This window comes from Marmota marmota, unplaced genomic scaffold (genome assembly GCF_001458135.2).
Source record: "Marmota marmota marmota unplaced genomic scaffold, marMar, whole genome shotgun sequence".
NCBI lineage: Eukaryota > Metazoa > Chordata > Mammalia > Rodentia > Sciuridae > Marmota > Marmota marmota.
Genome location: NW_026000093.1, coordinates 21,976,474 through 21,994,839, shown reverse-complemented (window position 1 = coordinate 21,994,839; position 18,366 = coordinate 21,976,474). Strand labels below are relative to the sequence as shown.

The 18,366-nt window shown below is 36.7% G+C and overlaps 1 protein-coding gene across 15 annotated transcripts in view; it reads left to right on the top strand.

The window, feature by feature from the left end:
- Eya1 (EYA transcriptional coactivator and phosphatase 1) overlaps positions 1-18,366 on the top strand; it is a 295,310-nt gene that overhangs the window by 160,943 nt on the left and 116,001 nt on the right. For 11 of the 15 annotated variants that reach the window (XM_048783048.1, XM_048783042.1, XM_048783041.1 and 8 more), the window contains one exon: positions 15,361-15,438. The exons of 2 other annotated variants lie outside the window; for them this stretch is intronic. In XM_048783048.1, the coding sequence (XP_048639005.1) occupies positions 15,375-15,438 (64 nt within the window). In that variant the 5' untranslated portion in view covers positions 15,361-15,374. Of the gene's footprint in view, positions 1-15,360; positions 15,439-18,366 lie in introns of those variants that run through there. 2 more of the 15 variants (XM_048783052.1, XM_048783051.1) reach the window with 1 other exon arrangement.

Sequence of the window (18,366 nt, the reverse complement as noted above, 5' to 3'; positions counted from 1 at the left end):
CATAGTGATACCTGTTCTCTAAACCAAGCCTTAGAAAGTTAAATGCCAAGTTTAAAGGAAAATGGTCCATAATAAATTCTCTGAGTTGGTATATAAATTAGTTCTGTCTCAGTCGGGAACCTGTACTTTTAGATCACTGTTATTTTATGAAGACAATATGTGATTCTCATCCTCTGCAAATGCCTTTTCTAATACCTCTCTGGCTTTCTCTTCCACACTGATCCCTTCAAAATGGAGAAAACCATTTCCTAGCAAACAGCAGAGTTGTACCAGAACAACATCAGAGGCTTTGATGACAGAGGGCTTCCTTATAAGGATGACTCCACAGGGTAGTTACGCTCTGGTCTTCAAGTTCTGGTGTGTGCGGGTGTGTGAGTTTTCTTCCTGTGGTCACGCGTGCATGGCATATTGCATCAATAGGTTAACTTCGGGGCGGGGGGGGGGTTGTCTCTAACTAGTTTTCAAAGCTTCAGACTTAATTATAATTCCATTAGCCTTCTGTCTGTGTTAAGCCTCTTGGAGATCAAACAGAGATGGGAAGTCATCTCTGCTTTTCATTATAATAGTCATTATTATATGCACATTTGGATTGCAGCAGTATTACTGTGAAATTCAAAAAGCAGTTGCAGTTGCTACTGCTCAAACTAAATGGTTTCTACCTCAGGAAATATTTTGAAGTTGATGGTAAATTTGGTCCCAATTTGGTCACATTTCTCTTGACTTTGAGAACCCGATTGACCAAAGGACACTATGTTGGCATTTGGTAGGGAGTCTATAGGAATAGCAGTTGTCAGAGCCAAGAGTTGGGAATATGCTTGGTATGTTCTAGGAACAGCAAGGAGCTGTGTATGGCTGGAGAAGAGGTGAGGTCAGAGGAATAAAGTGAATAAAGTGATGAGCAGGGTGACAGATACACTCTATAGCCTATCATCTGTAGCTCACTAAACTTGAGAATTCAAGTGCTTATTGACTGCAGCGAGGTTCATGTGTTCTAGACATCTGGGCTTTTTGATAAACTAGTAACTAGATACAGAAAGCCCATTTTCAGTTGCTAATAGGTCAGAGAATCATAGGTCTATGGCATCTCTGCCCCGAATGGGCCAGAACTTCAGTATGAACAGAAACACGTTTTCCCAAGATCATCCTATTTTCTGGGAGAAAGTTCTAGTTCCCTCCAAGGAGACATGAACTTTTAGACTAATTCATCTCTCTTTGTTCATAGATTTCTTGCTTTAAATAATTCCTGACTTCTTACTTCCAAGGGTGCCTTGGGGTGAGCAGTGTATAGATAAAGTAATGGTGGTGGTGGTGGTGTGTGTGTTGTGTGTGTGAATTCTCACCTTGCTTACTTGGAGTTAAGGGCTGAGGGTAATTCATTCTTCTCTCTTGAACACTAAGCATACAAGATCATAGAAGAAATTTATATATTACAAATTTACCAGTTTTTAAATTTTTACTTTGAATTAAAAAAAAAAATGTGTCCTTTAGCTGTTCTTTGAATGTTTGTTGCCTTTACTAAGAGAGAATGTAAGTTTTGAGAGGCTAATCAAAGATTTATGTCGTCAAGTTTTAGTACCCCAAATTATGTAGAAATGAAAACTTACTTTGATTATGTTCATGGTAATTTGCTAGTTTTGCATATTTTTCAGTTTGATTTTATGCATCCAATATCCCATTACACCCCCAAAATGCAGATGAGTCCCACCAAACACATTCCAAGGAGGTATGTTTATGTGCTTCCCATAGAACAAATTAGAAACAGTGTTTCTTTCTGAAAAGTGAAACAATATCTAAGATGCTTACCTATTTTACCATTACATTTATTACTAATATGGGGAATTTTAAATGGAAAGAAGCTGTGTAGCAAATTATGAACTGAGTTTTTACTATTTATTTGAGCACATCATTTTATTTTATCTTTAATATAATCTTTAAGGTGACTTTTATGCCCTTGATTTTAAAGAGGTTAAATGTCTAGCCTGTGTACATGGCATGTTAGCTGTATTGGAGAAGAAATTCAAAGGCACATCAGGCTAATTTCAGAATCCACGTTGTTAAATGCTTTGTACCTTTCTAGACATCTTGCTGAAATACTTCATCTGTCTAAAGAAATTTTTATGTTACCTAAGATTAAGACCAAGATGAAAAATGTTCAACATCACTTACATGCTTGTTCTGCCTGTTAAAATCTCCAGGCTTCTTAGAGGCAGGAGAGCCTTGTTTAGTATTGTATCCCCAGCATCCAGCAAAAAGTTCAGCACTAAATGTTTATTAAATGAATGCCCTCTAGTACTAAGCAAATAATGAAGGTGATTATAACATTAAAGCATCTTATCATTCTACTCACAATGCATTAATAGGCTCAAGAAGTTTTCTAGAGCTTGGTTTTTAAATTACTGAAATTCACCTTTTCACAGACCAGTTCAGAGTAGCTTTGATAGGCTGTCCATCCAGACAGCATCCACAGTCAACATTGTTACTGATTTTGAATTTGATCACGGTAACTGGCTTGCATTTGACCCACACTAATTTGTTTTATAAATGGAAACTTTGTTGGAATTAAGTACTTTATGATGCAGCAACTTCAATGTAGTATGTAACTGAATGATAGATAAGGCCGCTCATCTAATTAGGTGTAGTAAGAAGTTAAAGGAATGAAAATTGGAGATAAAATATTTCAAAGGTGGGGGGAAATTGAAAGAGTGATGTTACATCCAGGCTGTAGTAAGAGTGAGAATGTGGTTTTTACAGTTTTGGCAAAGACTTTCCTAATTGGAAGAGTGTGTGCGTGTATGTTGTGGGAGACACGCACAGTGCACAGAAATAGGGCCAAGACAGTCAGCCAGGGCACATGCTGAAGGCCTTAGGTATCGTGTTCAGGAATTTGAATTCATTTGCACAAGAGACCTGACGGCTTACACATAGGTGAGTGATGTGATTGGGTTTATGTTTTAAGAAGTACCCTTAAGTAGTATTTTGAAACCATGTTCAGGAGGTGGTGGGCAGTGAGAAAGGATGCTAGGTGAGAAGTAATGAGGACATTTGACCTGAAACCATGTGTTTATTTACATATTATTCATTTAATGACAGCTCAATGACATCCTTGCCTTAAGGAAAGTAAACTGGGAAAGGAGTCAAAATATTTAAAAATAGGACATCGGTATCTTATGATGGTGAAAGCATGAATTTTCCAGTCAGACTGATTGGGGTTTAAAAAAAAAAATCTCAGTTTGGGCCAGGTGTAGTGGTGCACACTTGTAATCCCAGTGGCTCCAGCTATGGGGAGGCTGAGGCAGGAGGATTGTGAACTCAAAGCCAGCCTCAGCAAAAGCAAGGCACTGAGCAACTCAGTGAGACCCTGTCTCTAGAGAAAAATACAAAATAGGGTTGGGGATGTGGCTCAATGGTCAAGTGCCCCTGAGTTCAATCCCTGGTACTACAACAACAACAACAAAACAAAACTCAGTTTTGCTATTAGTGCAGGATATAGCTAAGGCAAATTTTGAGAAGCAGCAGAGCAGGGGGTCAGAGGGAGTTCTGAGGCCAGGATGCCTCTGTTGGAGGCATCTCTGGGCTCTGCCACTCACCAGCTACCTAGTGTGATACCTCTGCATCTCAGTCTGTGAGATGAAGATGGTAGGGCTGCCTACCTGCCGTGTCACTAGGTTGGTTAAGTAAGTTGAGAACAGAGTCGAACTCCTAGGAAGTGCTTTCTATCCATTGGCTGCTCTTAGTACTTCTGAGCCTCTGCTTCTTTCAGTGTAAAATGAGGATTGCCCTTTTCTTATGGGGTGTCATGACATGGGTCTGTCTAACACACAAAGGATGGTTACTGTCATTGACTGCGTGTTAAAAGAAATAGCAGTTATTATTAAGTAATATTAAATGTTATATTTTTTAAACGAAACATATTCTTTGGGTCTGACTGTGCAGTAGTAAAGGGTATTTTCTCCTCCTTTGAGCCCCACACATAGTGGCTCAGCCTCTGCCCGTGCTGGCAGTACTTGCAGTCCTAAGTGCTCACTTGATTAATACTCAGTGTGGGGAGGGTTTGTGTCTGGATGCTCCTGTGAGTGGGTGAAGGATGGGAAAAGGGTACTAATCATTTGGTAGATTGATTACATTTTAGGTAAATAAGTCATTTTTCCATATTGATGTGATTGAGATTCTGAGTCCAAGCCAACTCATCTGCTTCCAATCTTCATACACTAGTTTAGTTTACCATCTGTTAATTTGCAACATACACTGATATACTTTTATTCAGTGCCCTGGTATTCTCAGACAATCCTATTGCCCTGTTGCTCACTGATTTCCTAGGTCTATATCAGAGCAATGATTAAGGATGATAGAACCCTAATTGGAAAATGCTGAACTCTTCGGTGGATTTATTAAAGATAAATTAACTTAAAAGTTTGAAACTAGTGTTGTGACCCTGGGCTAGTTGTTTTACTTCTTGAGTCTACAGTTTCCTCATCTTTGAAATGATACAATTGTAATAAATGTCTCTTATAGTTGCCATAAGCAGCAAACCAGCTGTAAAGTTCTGAAGTATTTGTTTATAAAGTGCTTAGCACTATGCCTGGCATATAGGAGGAGCTCAATAAATATAAACTACTTTTACAATTATTACTCTTCCATTCAGAAAGCTATATGAACTTTGCCTATGTAGGAAAATGAGAGCATTGTATTGCTAAATTCTTAAAACAGAGGCAATCTTTTCATATTGTTGTGCCATGCTTCCATTATCCTAATAAGCTAAAAAGATTTAGATCCTATGTTGGTTTCTAAATGCATGTATCTTTTAAAAGTCATTGAATGGCATATTTAAGATTGGTTCATCTCAATATATATATACATTTTACTTAAAATAAAAAGAGCCGTAAGTAAATATAAGCTCTAGTTAATGACATGGATGCTGAAATGTTTAGGGGAAATGTTTATCTCTGTAACTGATTTTGAAATATATGAGAAATAAGATTTTTTTGAAGGATAGACATAGCAAATATATAGTAAAATATTAATTGTTGAATCCAGATGGTAAGTTTATGGTTATTCACTAATTATTTTTATGTATGATAAACTTTATAATACAATATTTAAGGAAATGGGAAGCAAACATTTATTTAGTTTTGATTGTGTATGAAGAGCAATGCTAGATTCTAGAAGATAAACACTAACACTACTGCTTTAAGGAACTCATAGTCCTGTTGGGAGATATAAGACTTTTGAATACTTGGCAATACTTTTGAAAACTAAAAAGCAATAATCCAGGTAAATTATGAAGGCTAGAATTTTTCATTCTGTGGCTCGGAGTTCGGGAACTAGTACCAAAGGTCAGCCAGTTCTCTTATGTAAAAAGCTTGATCCATTGAATGAGAAAATTGACAAACTACAAGTGTTAATGATTATTAAAATACAAATTTTTATCTATAGATTCACAGTAGGTTTTTGTCATTCTGCACCTTCTTCATCAACAGAGTAAACATAGGCAATCATTTGAGTTCTGCAATATTTTGGTTTTAGAAAGAGGGCTTCATTCCCAAGCAGGTTAGAAGCCACTGATGCAAACAAAAGTCCTCTCAGTTCAGAAGAAAGAGCTCTTCAGCTTGCTAGGGCCTGGCCAGACTTCAAGAAGGAGATGGAATTTGAGCTCAGTGTTGGGGAATGGGTAGAATTTGAATAGGTCAAAAAGGGATGGAATGCATTCTAAATGAGGGAACAATAGGAACAAAGGTAGGATAGTTTGGGAGACTGTGAGGAGACCAGTTTAGCTGGAGAAGGAATTGATAGTAGATAAGGTTGGGAGGATCAGCTCTAGCCAAACAGTGGAGGACCCTGAACACTAGGCTAAGGAATTTGGACTTTGTGGTGGAATAGAGAAGCCAGTGAATGTTTTTGAGGAAGGGACTGATTGATAAAAGGGGTTAAGATTAATCTGGCATCAATTTCAAGGATAGATTTGATTGGGGGAGAGATGGGCTACAGTATGGAGGCTTGTGCAATCTGTACAGAGTTTATGTGGTAGTTTAGGCAGCTAGTGAGACAAGAATGAGAGTCACTAAAAACAGGAAAGTAGAGTTGCAAAAGATACATCAAAGGTACACTCAATCTTTACCATTAATTATCGCTTCTACAGACAATGTCAGCTAGTCCAGCTCTCCACATAAGTCACTGTTAAATGTCACTACTACACTTCCTGTGAATACCAGGTTTTGGAATTGACTAACATTCAGTGTTGGTCTTGTATACCCTTAAGTTCAAGTTTAGTCAAAATGTGTTAATTTGATTTTCAGAATGTCATACAGTTATGCCCTTTTGAAGAGCTTGTATTTTTTTCTACCCTCTTCTAATATTAAAAAAAAAAAAAAAGATGACTTTACCATTTAGAGGGGTGATAATCCTATGTCAGGCCCTAGAGCCAGTCCAAGCATAAAGAGACACCTCATTTTCTAAATGGAAATTAACTAAAACATCTAGTTCATGGATTTATATATTTTTCAACGAGGAAATAGTTCAATGGCTACTGATAGTAATTAATTAAATCATGTGTTTTTAAAGCATGGTATCATAAAAAAATGTAGACATTTAGAAATGTGATTTTCCACTCTCCTGTTTTATGGAACAGTTTTATTCTTTCTCTTTCCATATGCCTTTAGTGCCATTGTCCCTTTTGGATCATTTGACAAAGATTTTAAAAGCATACATTTTCATTTCTGCCTTATGGTTTAAGAAAGAGAGTCTTTAAATCTGTGAGTTATATTGTCATTGGATCTAAACCATGACATTAGATGGTTGTGTTTTTCTTTAGTGATCTCAACAGCATAATCATGTGCAGAGTTGCTTTATGAAGGACTCTTTTGAGGCATATTTGCAGTAATATTCAATATTTGCCTTTGGTTAGTCATGCTCCATGAATTATTATTAAATCTATGATAGTTTATTTCTCTTTTTACTGATTGAGGCAGGGTCTTCTCTAAACATACAAATGAATATTGATTGATATTATTTTATGCTAATGTGTCTTCTCTAAAAAGCACTTTGTTTTTTTAAAAAAAGTATGTTACATGTGTTCTGTCAATGAGACACTTTGCAAGAACTTGCACATAAGTTCACCCACCGAATGATAATTTGGGAGGAACAAATCTCATATTATGTTTCAGGAGTATTTTTAATTGCCCCTGTAATCGTCTAATGGAATGAAATTTGTTGTACTCAGTTTTTTACACATTTTTTTTGACCTTTAATCATTTCTACAATAAATACTGTATTCCAGTTGCAAGGCAGGCATTGTGCTAAGTTCTAGAGAGATATAATAATGTAAAATGATGTAACTCCTACCATGAAAAAAATTTATTATGCATTAAAATGAGAAAGACTCTGAAAGACAAAATGAGGTAGAATCAGATAAAAAGGAGACTCAAACACAAACTTAGAAGTTCAAGGGGAAAAAGTCATACCTGAGAAATAGGTCAAGGAAGACTTCTTGGAACACTTGGAATTTTGATTGAAATTTCAAGTATATGACTTAGTCATGATGAAAATATATAGACTGATGTCATGGGGTAAAGCACTAGCAAAATGGAAGCAAGGAGGAAGCTTTAAACATGTCATTTGGCCAGTTTGGCTTAAATATCTGTGTAGGAATGTGTGGAGCTTTATTTGTGGAATGGGGATTATCGTATCATAGGAAAGTTAGGACAATTAGATAGGACAGTGTATTTTTAAATACTTTCATATTCTTGTAAATTACTAGCTTTTAGGCAAATATAAACTATGTGAGGGGAATGGGAAGTTAACAAAGAGGGGCTTTAATACATGATTAGGGAATAGAAACTTAATTCAGGAGAAAATGGAGAGCCTGCCAAAGACATCAGAGCAGGGGTGCCAGGCAAACCTAGGCTGTAAAAAGATAAAAATCTGAAAGTAGGGAAAATGGAAGCTGGAAGGCCAACCTGAGAACTTTTTTTTTTTTTTTTAAGAGAAGAGGTAGATGGTAATTGGGATAGTGGCCCTGAAATTACAACAACAGTTATGAAAGATTAGAGAGGTAGAATTTATAGACTTGATGTGTTTGTCACTTTACCATCACTATAACAAATTCCTAGGATAATCAACTTAAAAAGAAAAGAGGTCTATTTTAGCTCAAAGTTTTACAGGTCACAGTCCATAGTTTTGGTTGGTCCTGTTGCTTTTGAGTCTGTGACAAAAGCAGCACAGTATGGCAAGGAGTGTGTGGCAGAGCCAAATTATTCACCTCACTGCAGGAACAGAAGAAGAAGAAGAAGAAGGGGCAAGGTCCTTTTAAGTGCAGACCCCCAGGACCTGAAGACTGCCCACTAAGCCCCTCCTCTTAAAGGTTCCAAAACCTCCCAGTAGCACCATACCTTCAGGGAATACTTAAGATCCAAATTATAGCACTTGAAAATGGGGATTGAGGAAAGCAGCAGCAGGAGAAATCAGGATGGAAGGGAGACTTCCCGTCTATGTGACTGAGAACATTAAGTAAAAGAGAGATGACTACTATGGAGTGATAAGATGGCAAATTTATGTTGTGGTAGTTTTTTGACATTGTATAATTGGGATGTAATGATTGGTCCCTGTATGTGTGGGGAGTGGGGGGATGTGCACACACAGGTAAAAACTTAGAAGTTGTCTACATGAAGGTCATTTAAATTTAAAAAAAAAAAAAAAACTACAGTAAGGAAGAAATAATTGTGAAAGAAAATTCAGACCGGTATAGAGGAGGTGAAATTATAGAACTGTGGAATAAGCAAAAGAAGAAACTCTGGAGATAAAGAAATCTATTTGGAGAAAGAGGGAACTATTGCTGTATCAATCAATGAGACAATAGACAAGGAGAGAGCCCATTCTTCAGAATAATGAAGAAAAATCAAGACTTAGGAATGTTTGTATTGGGCAATTATTAAAATAATAGCTACAAAAGGGATGATACGAAAGAGTAAAGATAGAGGGCACATGCTGAGGATTTGAAAGTAAATTTTCAGGAAATTTGGCTATGAAAAATAAGTGTCATGGATGAGAGAGAACCCAAAATTAGGGAAGTGTTGGAGGTAGCTCTGTGATACTGCACTTGTCTGTTCGGCTGGAGGCCCTGGACTGGATCCATGGCACCATAAATAAGTAATAACAGGAGAGACCTGTCTTTAGAAAAATGGGAAGCAACCTGTTCATATGGAGTTATTGAGAATACCAAGAACCCAAATAATGGAATAGCATCGTAAAGAAGATATGGAAGAGAGAGCAAGAAAAAAAAAAAAGTGTAGCTATTAAGCCCTGCTAAAGGAAAGGACACTTCCACTGAAATCACTGAGAAAAACTGGGAAATGTTGTGGGAACATGACAGGTTTAATTCTGTTTTAGCATTCTTTACAAAATATTTGGTGAGAATATGTGCTAAGAGAGTGGAGAGTGAGGTATGGTTCAGGAGCCCAAGGTAAGTGGAAGAGACTCCATGGAGACCATTCCCAACAGTTGACAAGAGATGGAAAAGAGGGAATGTCAAGCAACAGAATGATTCAAGGGGGTGAAGAAAGATTGGATTTATGTGCACTCTGTCAGCATGCTCATTGTGACCCATTCTATCTTGCTTATCCATCCAGAACAGCAGCTGAAGGGCAAACAGTGAAAGATTCTCCATCCTGGGATTAGAGTTTCCAAATAATCTAATTTGATGGTTAAGAAAATGGCATTCTCTGGTGGGGCTAGACATCACTGGCTCTGGATTCCAGTCTGAGCAAGTGAGACTAGTGATGCCAGAGCAGAGAATGGAGAGGGCTTTGGAAAGATGGAATATTCTAGAGAACAATAAGAACCTGTCTGGTGAAAGTAAGCCAACGCAGGAAGTGAAAGGTGGAATTTCTTGGAGGTACTAAAGTTGAAGGCAGTGATACAGCTGAGCCATTTAATAACCAAAATTGGATGAAGGTAAGTCTCAGAGATGCAGGAGGAGTAGCGGGATGGTGAACTGAGGTGTTGAAGCTGCTGGCATTATAGTAGGAAGCAAAATTGAGAGGAACGCTGAGTTTGTGTCAAGCAAAGATGTTGAAGAAAAGTCACAAGAAGAGCTTGGATACAAGCTGGGAAGGATCTGCTGATCATGTTGGCCAGTGCCTTTCCTGTGTGTACCTAGACAACTTGCTCAAACCACAGCTGCCTCTCAGTGCAGCAGACAGGGCTACCCCTTGGAGATCAACTTGCTTTAACTGCTCTCTTAATTTATTGTGAGAAATATATCTAATCTAATGGACCTTGTCTCCTCTGATTGGCCTGTCATCTCCTTGGAGATTTATTTACATGACTGTAATATTCAAAGTACAACCAGAAGTTGCTGGATGGACATGGGATCATGGTGGAATGGCTTAATTGGATGGTCTTGATTGTTATGTCATCATGCTGTGATGGATAATTCTTCACTTAAATTTATGGTGAAGGAAGACAGGTTCCTCATTTTCAGAGGCACCCTAAAGTGTAATAGAAAGAGATGGCTACATCTTTCCCCGGAATTCTTGATCCCAACTCTTTTGTATATTATCCTCCTCTTCCTTCAGAAAGAGCATACACTGGCTTTACTGATGAAGGTAGCAGTTTTCTTAATGTAATCATAATTTAGTCCTGCTTTCTTGAATTATCGCCAGGTTACCTTGATTTGATATTAGCTATCCTGAGGCATTGCCTTATGATTGATCTTAGAAAAGTCACTTCACTTTAGATTCTTCTCATTTACTTTTCAAAGGATAAGCTTAACTTTAATGTGATGCTTATGACAAATTTTGACCCAATCAGCTGTATCTTAAAAATTGCTTTATGAGGTAGGGATACATAATAGAGTGGTTGCCTGGCATGTGCAAGACCCAGGGTGCAATTCCCAGTACTGTTTAAAAAAAAATTAGAAAAAGAAAGAAAAAAAATGAGAAAAGAAAGGAAAAAAAACGAAATGCTTTGATTTCTCAAAATTGAATAATTAAAGAGATGATATAATACTAGTAGAGGGACTAACTAAAAAGCATGGACTCTGGACCTAGTGTAGTGCTAAGTGATTTATAATAATTTATCTTTTATGGTTTTTATTGGTGTATTTATAATTATGATAGTGGAATTCATTGTGACATTCATATATGCAAATAATCTTATTTGATTAACCTCATTCCTACCTCTCCTCTTCCCTCCCCATAACCCACTTTTTCTATTTTACTACTCTCCCTTCTACTTTTTTAAATTAGTGCATTATAATTATAGATAAAAGTGGGATTCTTTGTGGTATATTTGTACATGCACATAGCATATGGGTCAATTCTATTTCCAAGTTCTTCCCCTTTCCTCCTTTTCTCACTCCCTCTCAATTCCTTTCCTCTATTCTACTGGTTTCCTTATATTTTCATTTATCTTTATTTAATTCTCTCATGAATATATTGTAATCCATATACAATCCCACTAACAGGTGAGGAAGCTGAGGAGCACATAAGATTAGTAATATTCCATATTTACACCATTGGTGACCAAGCTAGACTGAAATTCAATTGATAATTCCAAAGCTGGTACTTTCAGCTCTTTATTCAATATTACTACCTGGTATTACTCTCCAGCAGAAAATAGAAGGGCATCCAGCCCAAAAGAAGAAGAAAACTACTAGGACTCTTTGTGTTAATGGTGATAATGAATATAGGTTCAGCTCCTACTTGATTCCAGGTACTTTACATAGATTTTTAGGAATCCTTATTGCAGTCTTGTAATGAAGATAAAAGGCTTTTAATTTTGCACACAAGGTAATTAAACTCAAAGAATCAAACGTGTTTTAATAAGTCTTAGAGCATTTAATTGCATTCTCTGACTCTTAACACCAAAGCTTGAAGGTATTGATTGAAAGGTGGAACTCTGGATGGGTGATACTCTGGAGAGTTTCCCTGCATGACTCAAGCCTGGAGTATGGGACCAGTTAAAGGAGTCTGGGGGACCACGGAGATTAAAGGGACAAAGAGGAGGAATTTCTGAAGTTTGTAAAGGATGAGTATGAGTAGGTCCTTAAATAGATCAGATGGAAGATTGGAAACTTGAGAAAAAAACAGACATATTTGAATGTGGGCAAACAAGAACAAAAAAATTCAGTCTATTTTCTAATAGGCTGATAGTAAATGACAAAAAAGTGTCAGGGAGGTAATACTGGATATTTAGAGGAGCATAGATCACTCACAGATTTTGCTTTTCAAAAAGGTAGCTTAGATGGGATAGCTGTTCCCAGCTGTTACAGTACCTTAAATATCTAAAACTTAAAAAACTTCATGATGTGATGTTTTTAAGTTCAAATTCTTGGAGGTGGTCCATTATGTCATCTGTAGCCTACTGGTAAATGTGCTCATACTAGTGGGGATGAAATGGGTAACATTTTGGTTGCTAGATTATTTTTGTTCTTATAATTCTCTAAATAGGTATATAGTTGGCAACAACAAAGCCAGCATAGTCTCTGTTCTTTTTGACTTTCCCTTGGACACTATTTTACATCCCAATAAATCAGTAGTCTTTTTAGCATCTGGTCCCTGGCGATCAAAGTATTCAATTACAGGACCTGATACAATCATGAATATCCTGGTAGTTACTTTAAGTACATCCTCTTCCCTTCAACAGTGAACCTTTTTAAAAATTGGATTCATTGGGAGTCTTTATTCCTCAGTGTATAGATGGGTATATTTGAACAAAGGCAAAAAGCAATGAACTTGGAACCTAAAAGAAAACCTATCATCTTCCCTTCCTTTCTATTCTTTTTGCCTAGTTTTAATGGATTTCAGGTATAACAATGTGCCTCTTGGGAGTGAAAGTTACATTTGATTAAGCTACTCACATGGAGAAGAGCTGGTGTAGGTTTTAGGGGTACTGGGATTGATGTTATAGGCAAGCTTTTACAAAGCAATTGTGTAGTCTCATCAATAGAATCATAGACCGTAGATTTTGCAGACTTAGAAAGAAATTTGGAATAACACTCTACACAGTACAAGAATTCCCTTTTTCTCTTTTCCCGACACTTGGGCATGGAACTTCTGCTTCAGATCTTCCAGCAAGTTTACTACACTGCAAGCTCTGAGAATCTTGGAGGGCAGGCAGGGAGTGCTGGGGTTTCATTTTCCATTCTACCACAGTGTGTGACACTGTGACTCAGCTGCCTTGCTCTCGTAGAGTGGCTCTAACAATGGGAAGTGCCATTTATTATCATTATCCAAGCTTTGTTTGTGGTCCTTGGAGTAAAATCACATTGAAAATTAATATTTATTTTTGTCTCTTCCTCTGTGGCTTTGGGCAATTTCCTACCCTCTCTGGTTTCAATTTTTGCATGCAAAACAAGAAAACAATACCTGACCAGGGAGTTTATGAATGAATTCTGAGATCTACATATAGAGTTGTCTTGAAGAATTAATGTCTATAAAGACTGACACAGAGTAGGCACTTTACATGACCTGCTTCCGTCACACCTTATTCTAATCTTTTGCTAAGCTTGGGGGGTTCGATTCTGAGTTCAGAATCCCAGTGGTTATCTGTCGAGCATAGAGTAATATAGAACTATTGTTTTTATGTGTACAAAGCATTACATGTGTCCTTTTTTAAGTGGGATAAGGTGTGATGTGGACAATTGGGGAGGTCTCTTTGAAACTGCACTAGTTGTGGAATACTGGCGTTCCTAAAGCCCTGGCAGTATAGTGGTTCTGAAGAGCAAGATCATTAGGTTGCTGGTGGCACGGAGAAAGAAGGGAAATACAGGCTTATGTCAGAATTTGTTAACATCAATTAAGACTTCTAACCCAAAACAACTGGCAGAAAAGCAAAAACTTCAGTTACAACTTCAGTTTCACTGTTGTGTGGTCTACATGAAAACAATCAGGCCCAGTGATTTCATTAGTCTCGCTGTTTTTTTTTTCCCCCAACCTTGTTTAGAACCCATATAAATAATTAATTTTTTTGAAAGTGACTATCTGATACATCTATTTATAATGCTTATTTGAAAACTACTCATTATGCTTTCGTAAAATACTTGGAGACCTAGGAGTGGAATGAATTTGTCTTCCACTTGGTATTTCTTAGAGCTCAGCCATGTTGAATGAAGGAAGAGCTACATTTCTCTGTCATCTTCTCAGCTTTTAGAATATGTTCACTTTGTGAGCAAAGCCTCCCTGATTATTTTCTTGTTGAAGTTTTCAATTCAGAAAGCATACCAGGAATTTTTAGGTTGCCTTTAAAAATTAATGCCCCCTTTCTGAAAAACCTATTAATGGGGAACAAGTAACTTCCACAAAGTAGGGTAGGCAAGTTCTAAAGATGGCCTTTGATCAGAAGTTTCCAGGAAAAACAAATAATTGTAGCTCCTTCTTTGAAAACTAGGGAGGAAAAAGGTAGATGTTCTGAGATGGTCTGGCTCATTTGGTGGAGTACAATAATTCGATTAATCTGTCAGGGGAGAGGTTTACTTTGGAGACTCTATAGCATAAATTTCCTGCTTTACCAAAAGGAACTTTATCAAAGATCATTTGTATATAATTAATCCATAAACTGTCTCCTATCCTTCATTCTATTTTGAGGTGGAAAACTTCATTTCTTCTTCATAGTGTGTTGTTTCTGGTACTAAGTATATATAAAATTTTGATGAATTGGCAGTTTTATCTGAGTTGGTGATAGTTCTCAATTTAATGGATTACTGTCTTTGATTCATGCTACATAATGTGATAAAGCATGTGTGTGCACCTGTGTGGTATGTACGCAACTACCCTGAAGTGTCTTGAAATCCTGCTGATGTTTAAACAGTAAATTATTTCCCACTGCTTCAATTCATTTTTGTTTTACCTTTTTGACAGGCCAAATAATGAAGATTTTTCTTTATTGTGATAGGAAACAATCCCTATCACAATATTATTTATTAGCATTAATATCATTTATTAACAATAATATTATTTATTAACATTGTTTAGTAAATATATAAGGGAACAATGAGTTTACTTTGTAAAGTGTTGCTCTTAAAAGGTAACTTGTAATAATAGATTGCTTTCTTTTCTTATTTTTAATTGTAGATAGACACAATACCTTTATTTTATTTACTTATTTTTATGAAGTTCTGAGGAGCGAACCCAGTACCTCCTGCATGCTAGGCAAGCACTCTTCCACTGAACTACAACCTCAGCCCCGTAGATTGTTTTCTCAGGGGGAAAAGACATTATTTTTTTTTTAGAAGAGATTCTATTAAGAATATTAACCTGATTTATATTCCAATGGGAAAAGGTGAATTTCTTGCCATTATTTGAATGTTGTACCATGCCTTTACAAACAACTATTAATTTGATATATGATGTATGTTTATTTTTGTAGTTAAAACAGAGCCAATGAGCAGCAGCGAAATAGCTTCAACAACAGCAGACGGGTCTTTAGACAATTTCTCAGGTTCAGGTAAGGAACATATATTAGATTTTCACACTAATATTCAATATTATTCTAATGTATTTATATAGATGTCCGTGTACATACATATAAATATACATATAAATTATAGCTTTTCTCAGAATCACATATGACCAAATTTGGATATTTTTATTCAGTGTGACAAACTGTTTCTCCATTTAGATCTTGTTTGTATCCTTTCTCCCATCATGTGAATTTGGGCAGGCAGAATCTGACCTTTACTTCTTGAATAGACTTGCCCATCATCCTTTTAAATAATTATCATGTAAATAATATAGCTAAGTTAAATAGACTCTGTGAAACAGTATTAAATTCTTAAGTCATATTTTATCTCTTTCCCATTAATAGAATCTGTCTCTGCCAAAGGAAATGGCCAAGTTTTATATCTGTCATGACAAGATTACTGACAAGAAGGTAGTGTAGTGATGAAATAACTGTGAGATACTATTTGCCAAGTTATCCAGCTTACACTATTTCATTTAAAAGTTCTTTATATCAAAGATATTTTTAAAATTTTCAACCCTTCTCATAATATCTGCTATATTTATAAGACCTCTCAGTCAGAAATGCTGTACTTTCATGAATTTGTGACTGATTTAATCTAGCTCTCAGGGTTACATATTTAATATACATCACAACTAAAGGGGATTATATAGAGAGATAAAATTAAATGCAAATGTACACTTCATCAATACTAATGATACCAGGTAAGAAACAATAAAGAAATAAGAAAGCATAATATTATATCCATTTGTTCTTTTGGAAAGCATTTTTTGGATTTTGACTTAAGCCAGACAGTGTGCTCAGACCTATTATGAATGCATAGATGTATGGAAATGGTCTTAGTTCAGGGCATGATGGAGTGAACAAATGACCAAACCTTCATAGAGCTGTTTGGTAATGTCAGAGGGAAGACTGGGAAGCCCTAAGAACAGGAAGAGACCCAGTGGAGACCAGGCTGGGACGGGCTGGTCAGGGAAGGTGTCCAGAATAGGTGGCTTCACTCTATTAAAAAAAAAAAATGAGTAGGAAGAAAGCACATGTAGAACTAGAGATGGGGATGTTGGACAGATGGGCCCCTCTATGGGCAGGGACCACAGTACATAGTGCGTGCAACTTGGGAAAACTAATGGTTCAGCATTCTTAGTTTGTATATGAACAGCAAGGATATGCTGCAGAGGGAGGCTAGAGTCCGAAGAGGCTTGTATGCCCTCCACAGAGTTTGTTTCATCCTAAGTGCAATGGGAAGCATCACAGGAAGAGATTTCATGCTTATATTCATAATCCAGAGCCATGATTATTGGGCAGGATGGTTTGGGGATGCTTAACTGGAGAGGCCAATTAGAGGATTTATTGTATTAACTTGGGCAAGAAATATTGAAGACAACATAAGTGTTGTCCCTAAGTATGGGAAGGAGGGATTCAGTGTATTTATGAAGTGAGATTCATAGTCATTAGTGATGAAGGGACATGGGAGGTGAGTGTGGCTGAGAGAGAGGAGCTAGGAAATAGGAGAAAAATTGACAAAGAAAAGTGGTGACCTCAGTTTTGGGCATGTTGAATACAAGATATCATCTACCTGAAGATGTCAAGTGGGATTGGAGCCCAGGAAAGATATGAAGAAGGAATTTTGAAACTATACTGGAGATTAAAGTTAGCAGGCAATAATAAGGTTCAGAAAGAACCCAGGGAAAACACACATACACACTCATATATGGAAGAGTTGGGTAGAGGATCAAATGGAAACAGGAGTGATTGGGGAAGAAGAAAAAGCATTGAATAGAAGTGAAGGAAGGGAAGAATGTCAAGGAAGCACTGTCTACATGACAGATTCATATGCAGCTTTTTTAAATGACATGAGAAAAGGTTAACTCTACAGTAAAAAGCAGATTACATGAGAATAACATAGGATAATCAGTTAAGTTTCAAAAGAAAGACATTTATGTGTATAGATGTGTGCCTCTGTATATGGGTACAAAAATTAACGGTGAAACTCTCTGGGTGGAAGAATAATTTGAATTTCATTCTTTATGATTTTTGGTTTTTTTCCCCCAAATATCTTTTTTTTTACAATGCATGTGTGTAACATTTGTATTTTTCAAAAGTAACAATTTTTAAGTACAAGTTAAACATGTGCTACAAAGAGATAATTGATTTTTGAAAGTATATGAAGATAATAGTATTGCATCGCTGTTTCTCCTGATTTTGATAATGTGCTATGGTAAAGGAATTCCTTGTTTAAAGAAATAAAAACTGAAATATTTATGAGGACAGGGACATCATTTGGGTAACTCTCATATGTGCTGACATAGGTAGGGAGACATTGGTTGTTCATATGCTCCCAAGGCTCTGCAGGAAATGCAATTTGAAGTTCACTAATGGTAATGTGACTGTATTATTTGATAGATGATCTGGAGACATTCCCTTTGCTGTAGGTTATTCTGGTCCCAGGAAATTAAAATTAATCTGGATTTCTGGATTATTATTTAAAATATTAAAGGAGTTTTAGGCCACACACACACATACACACACACATTTATATATTTATTTATTCATTTCTGGGAAACTCCCCCCAAATGTGAGATTTACATGTGTATATATTCACATAAACACAGTGTATTGAGTATAAAGCTTATATAATATAATGGTAGAGAATTTGGATGAAGGCTATCTGGGAAGTTTTCATATTATTCTTGTAACTTCTCTACAAGACTCAGATTAGGACAAAGTCAAAACAAATTAGAAGCATCTGTGGATGTAGCCTATGGCAGTTTTTGTGGACAGGGGGGCTTTACTTTTCCTTTCCCCAACTTGATCACACATCCCGTTTTACACATCCCGTTTCTGTGTGCCCAACCGAGTTCCTAGTGTGTAGCAGGTGGTCATCAAGATTGCTGAGTGGGTGGGTGACTGGGA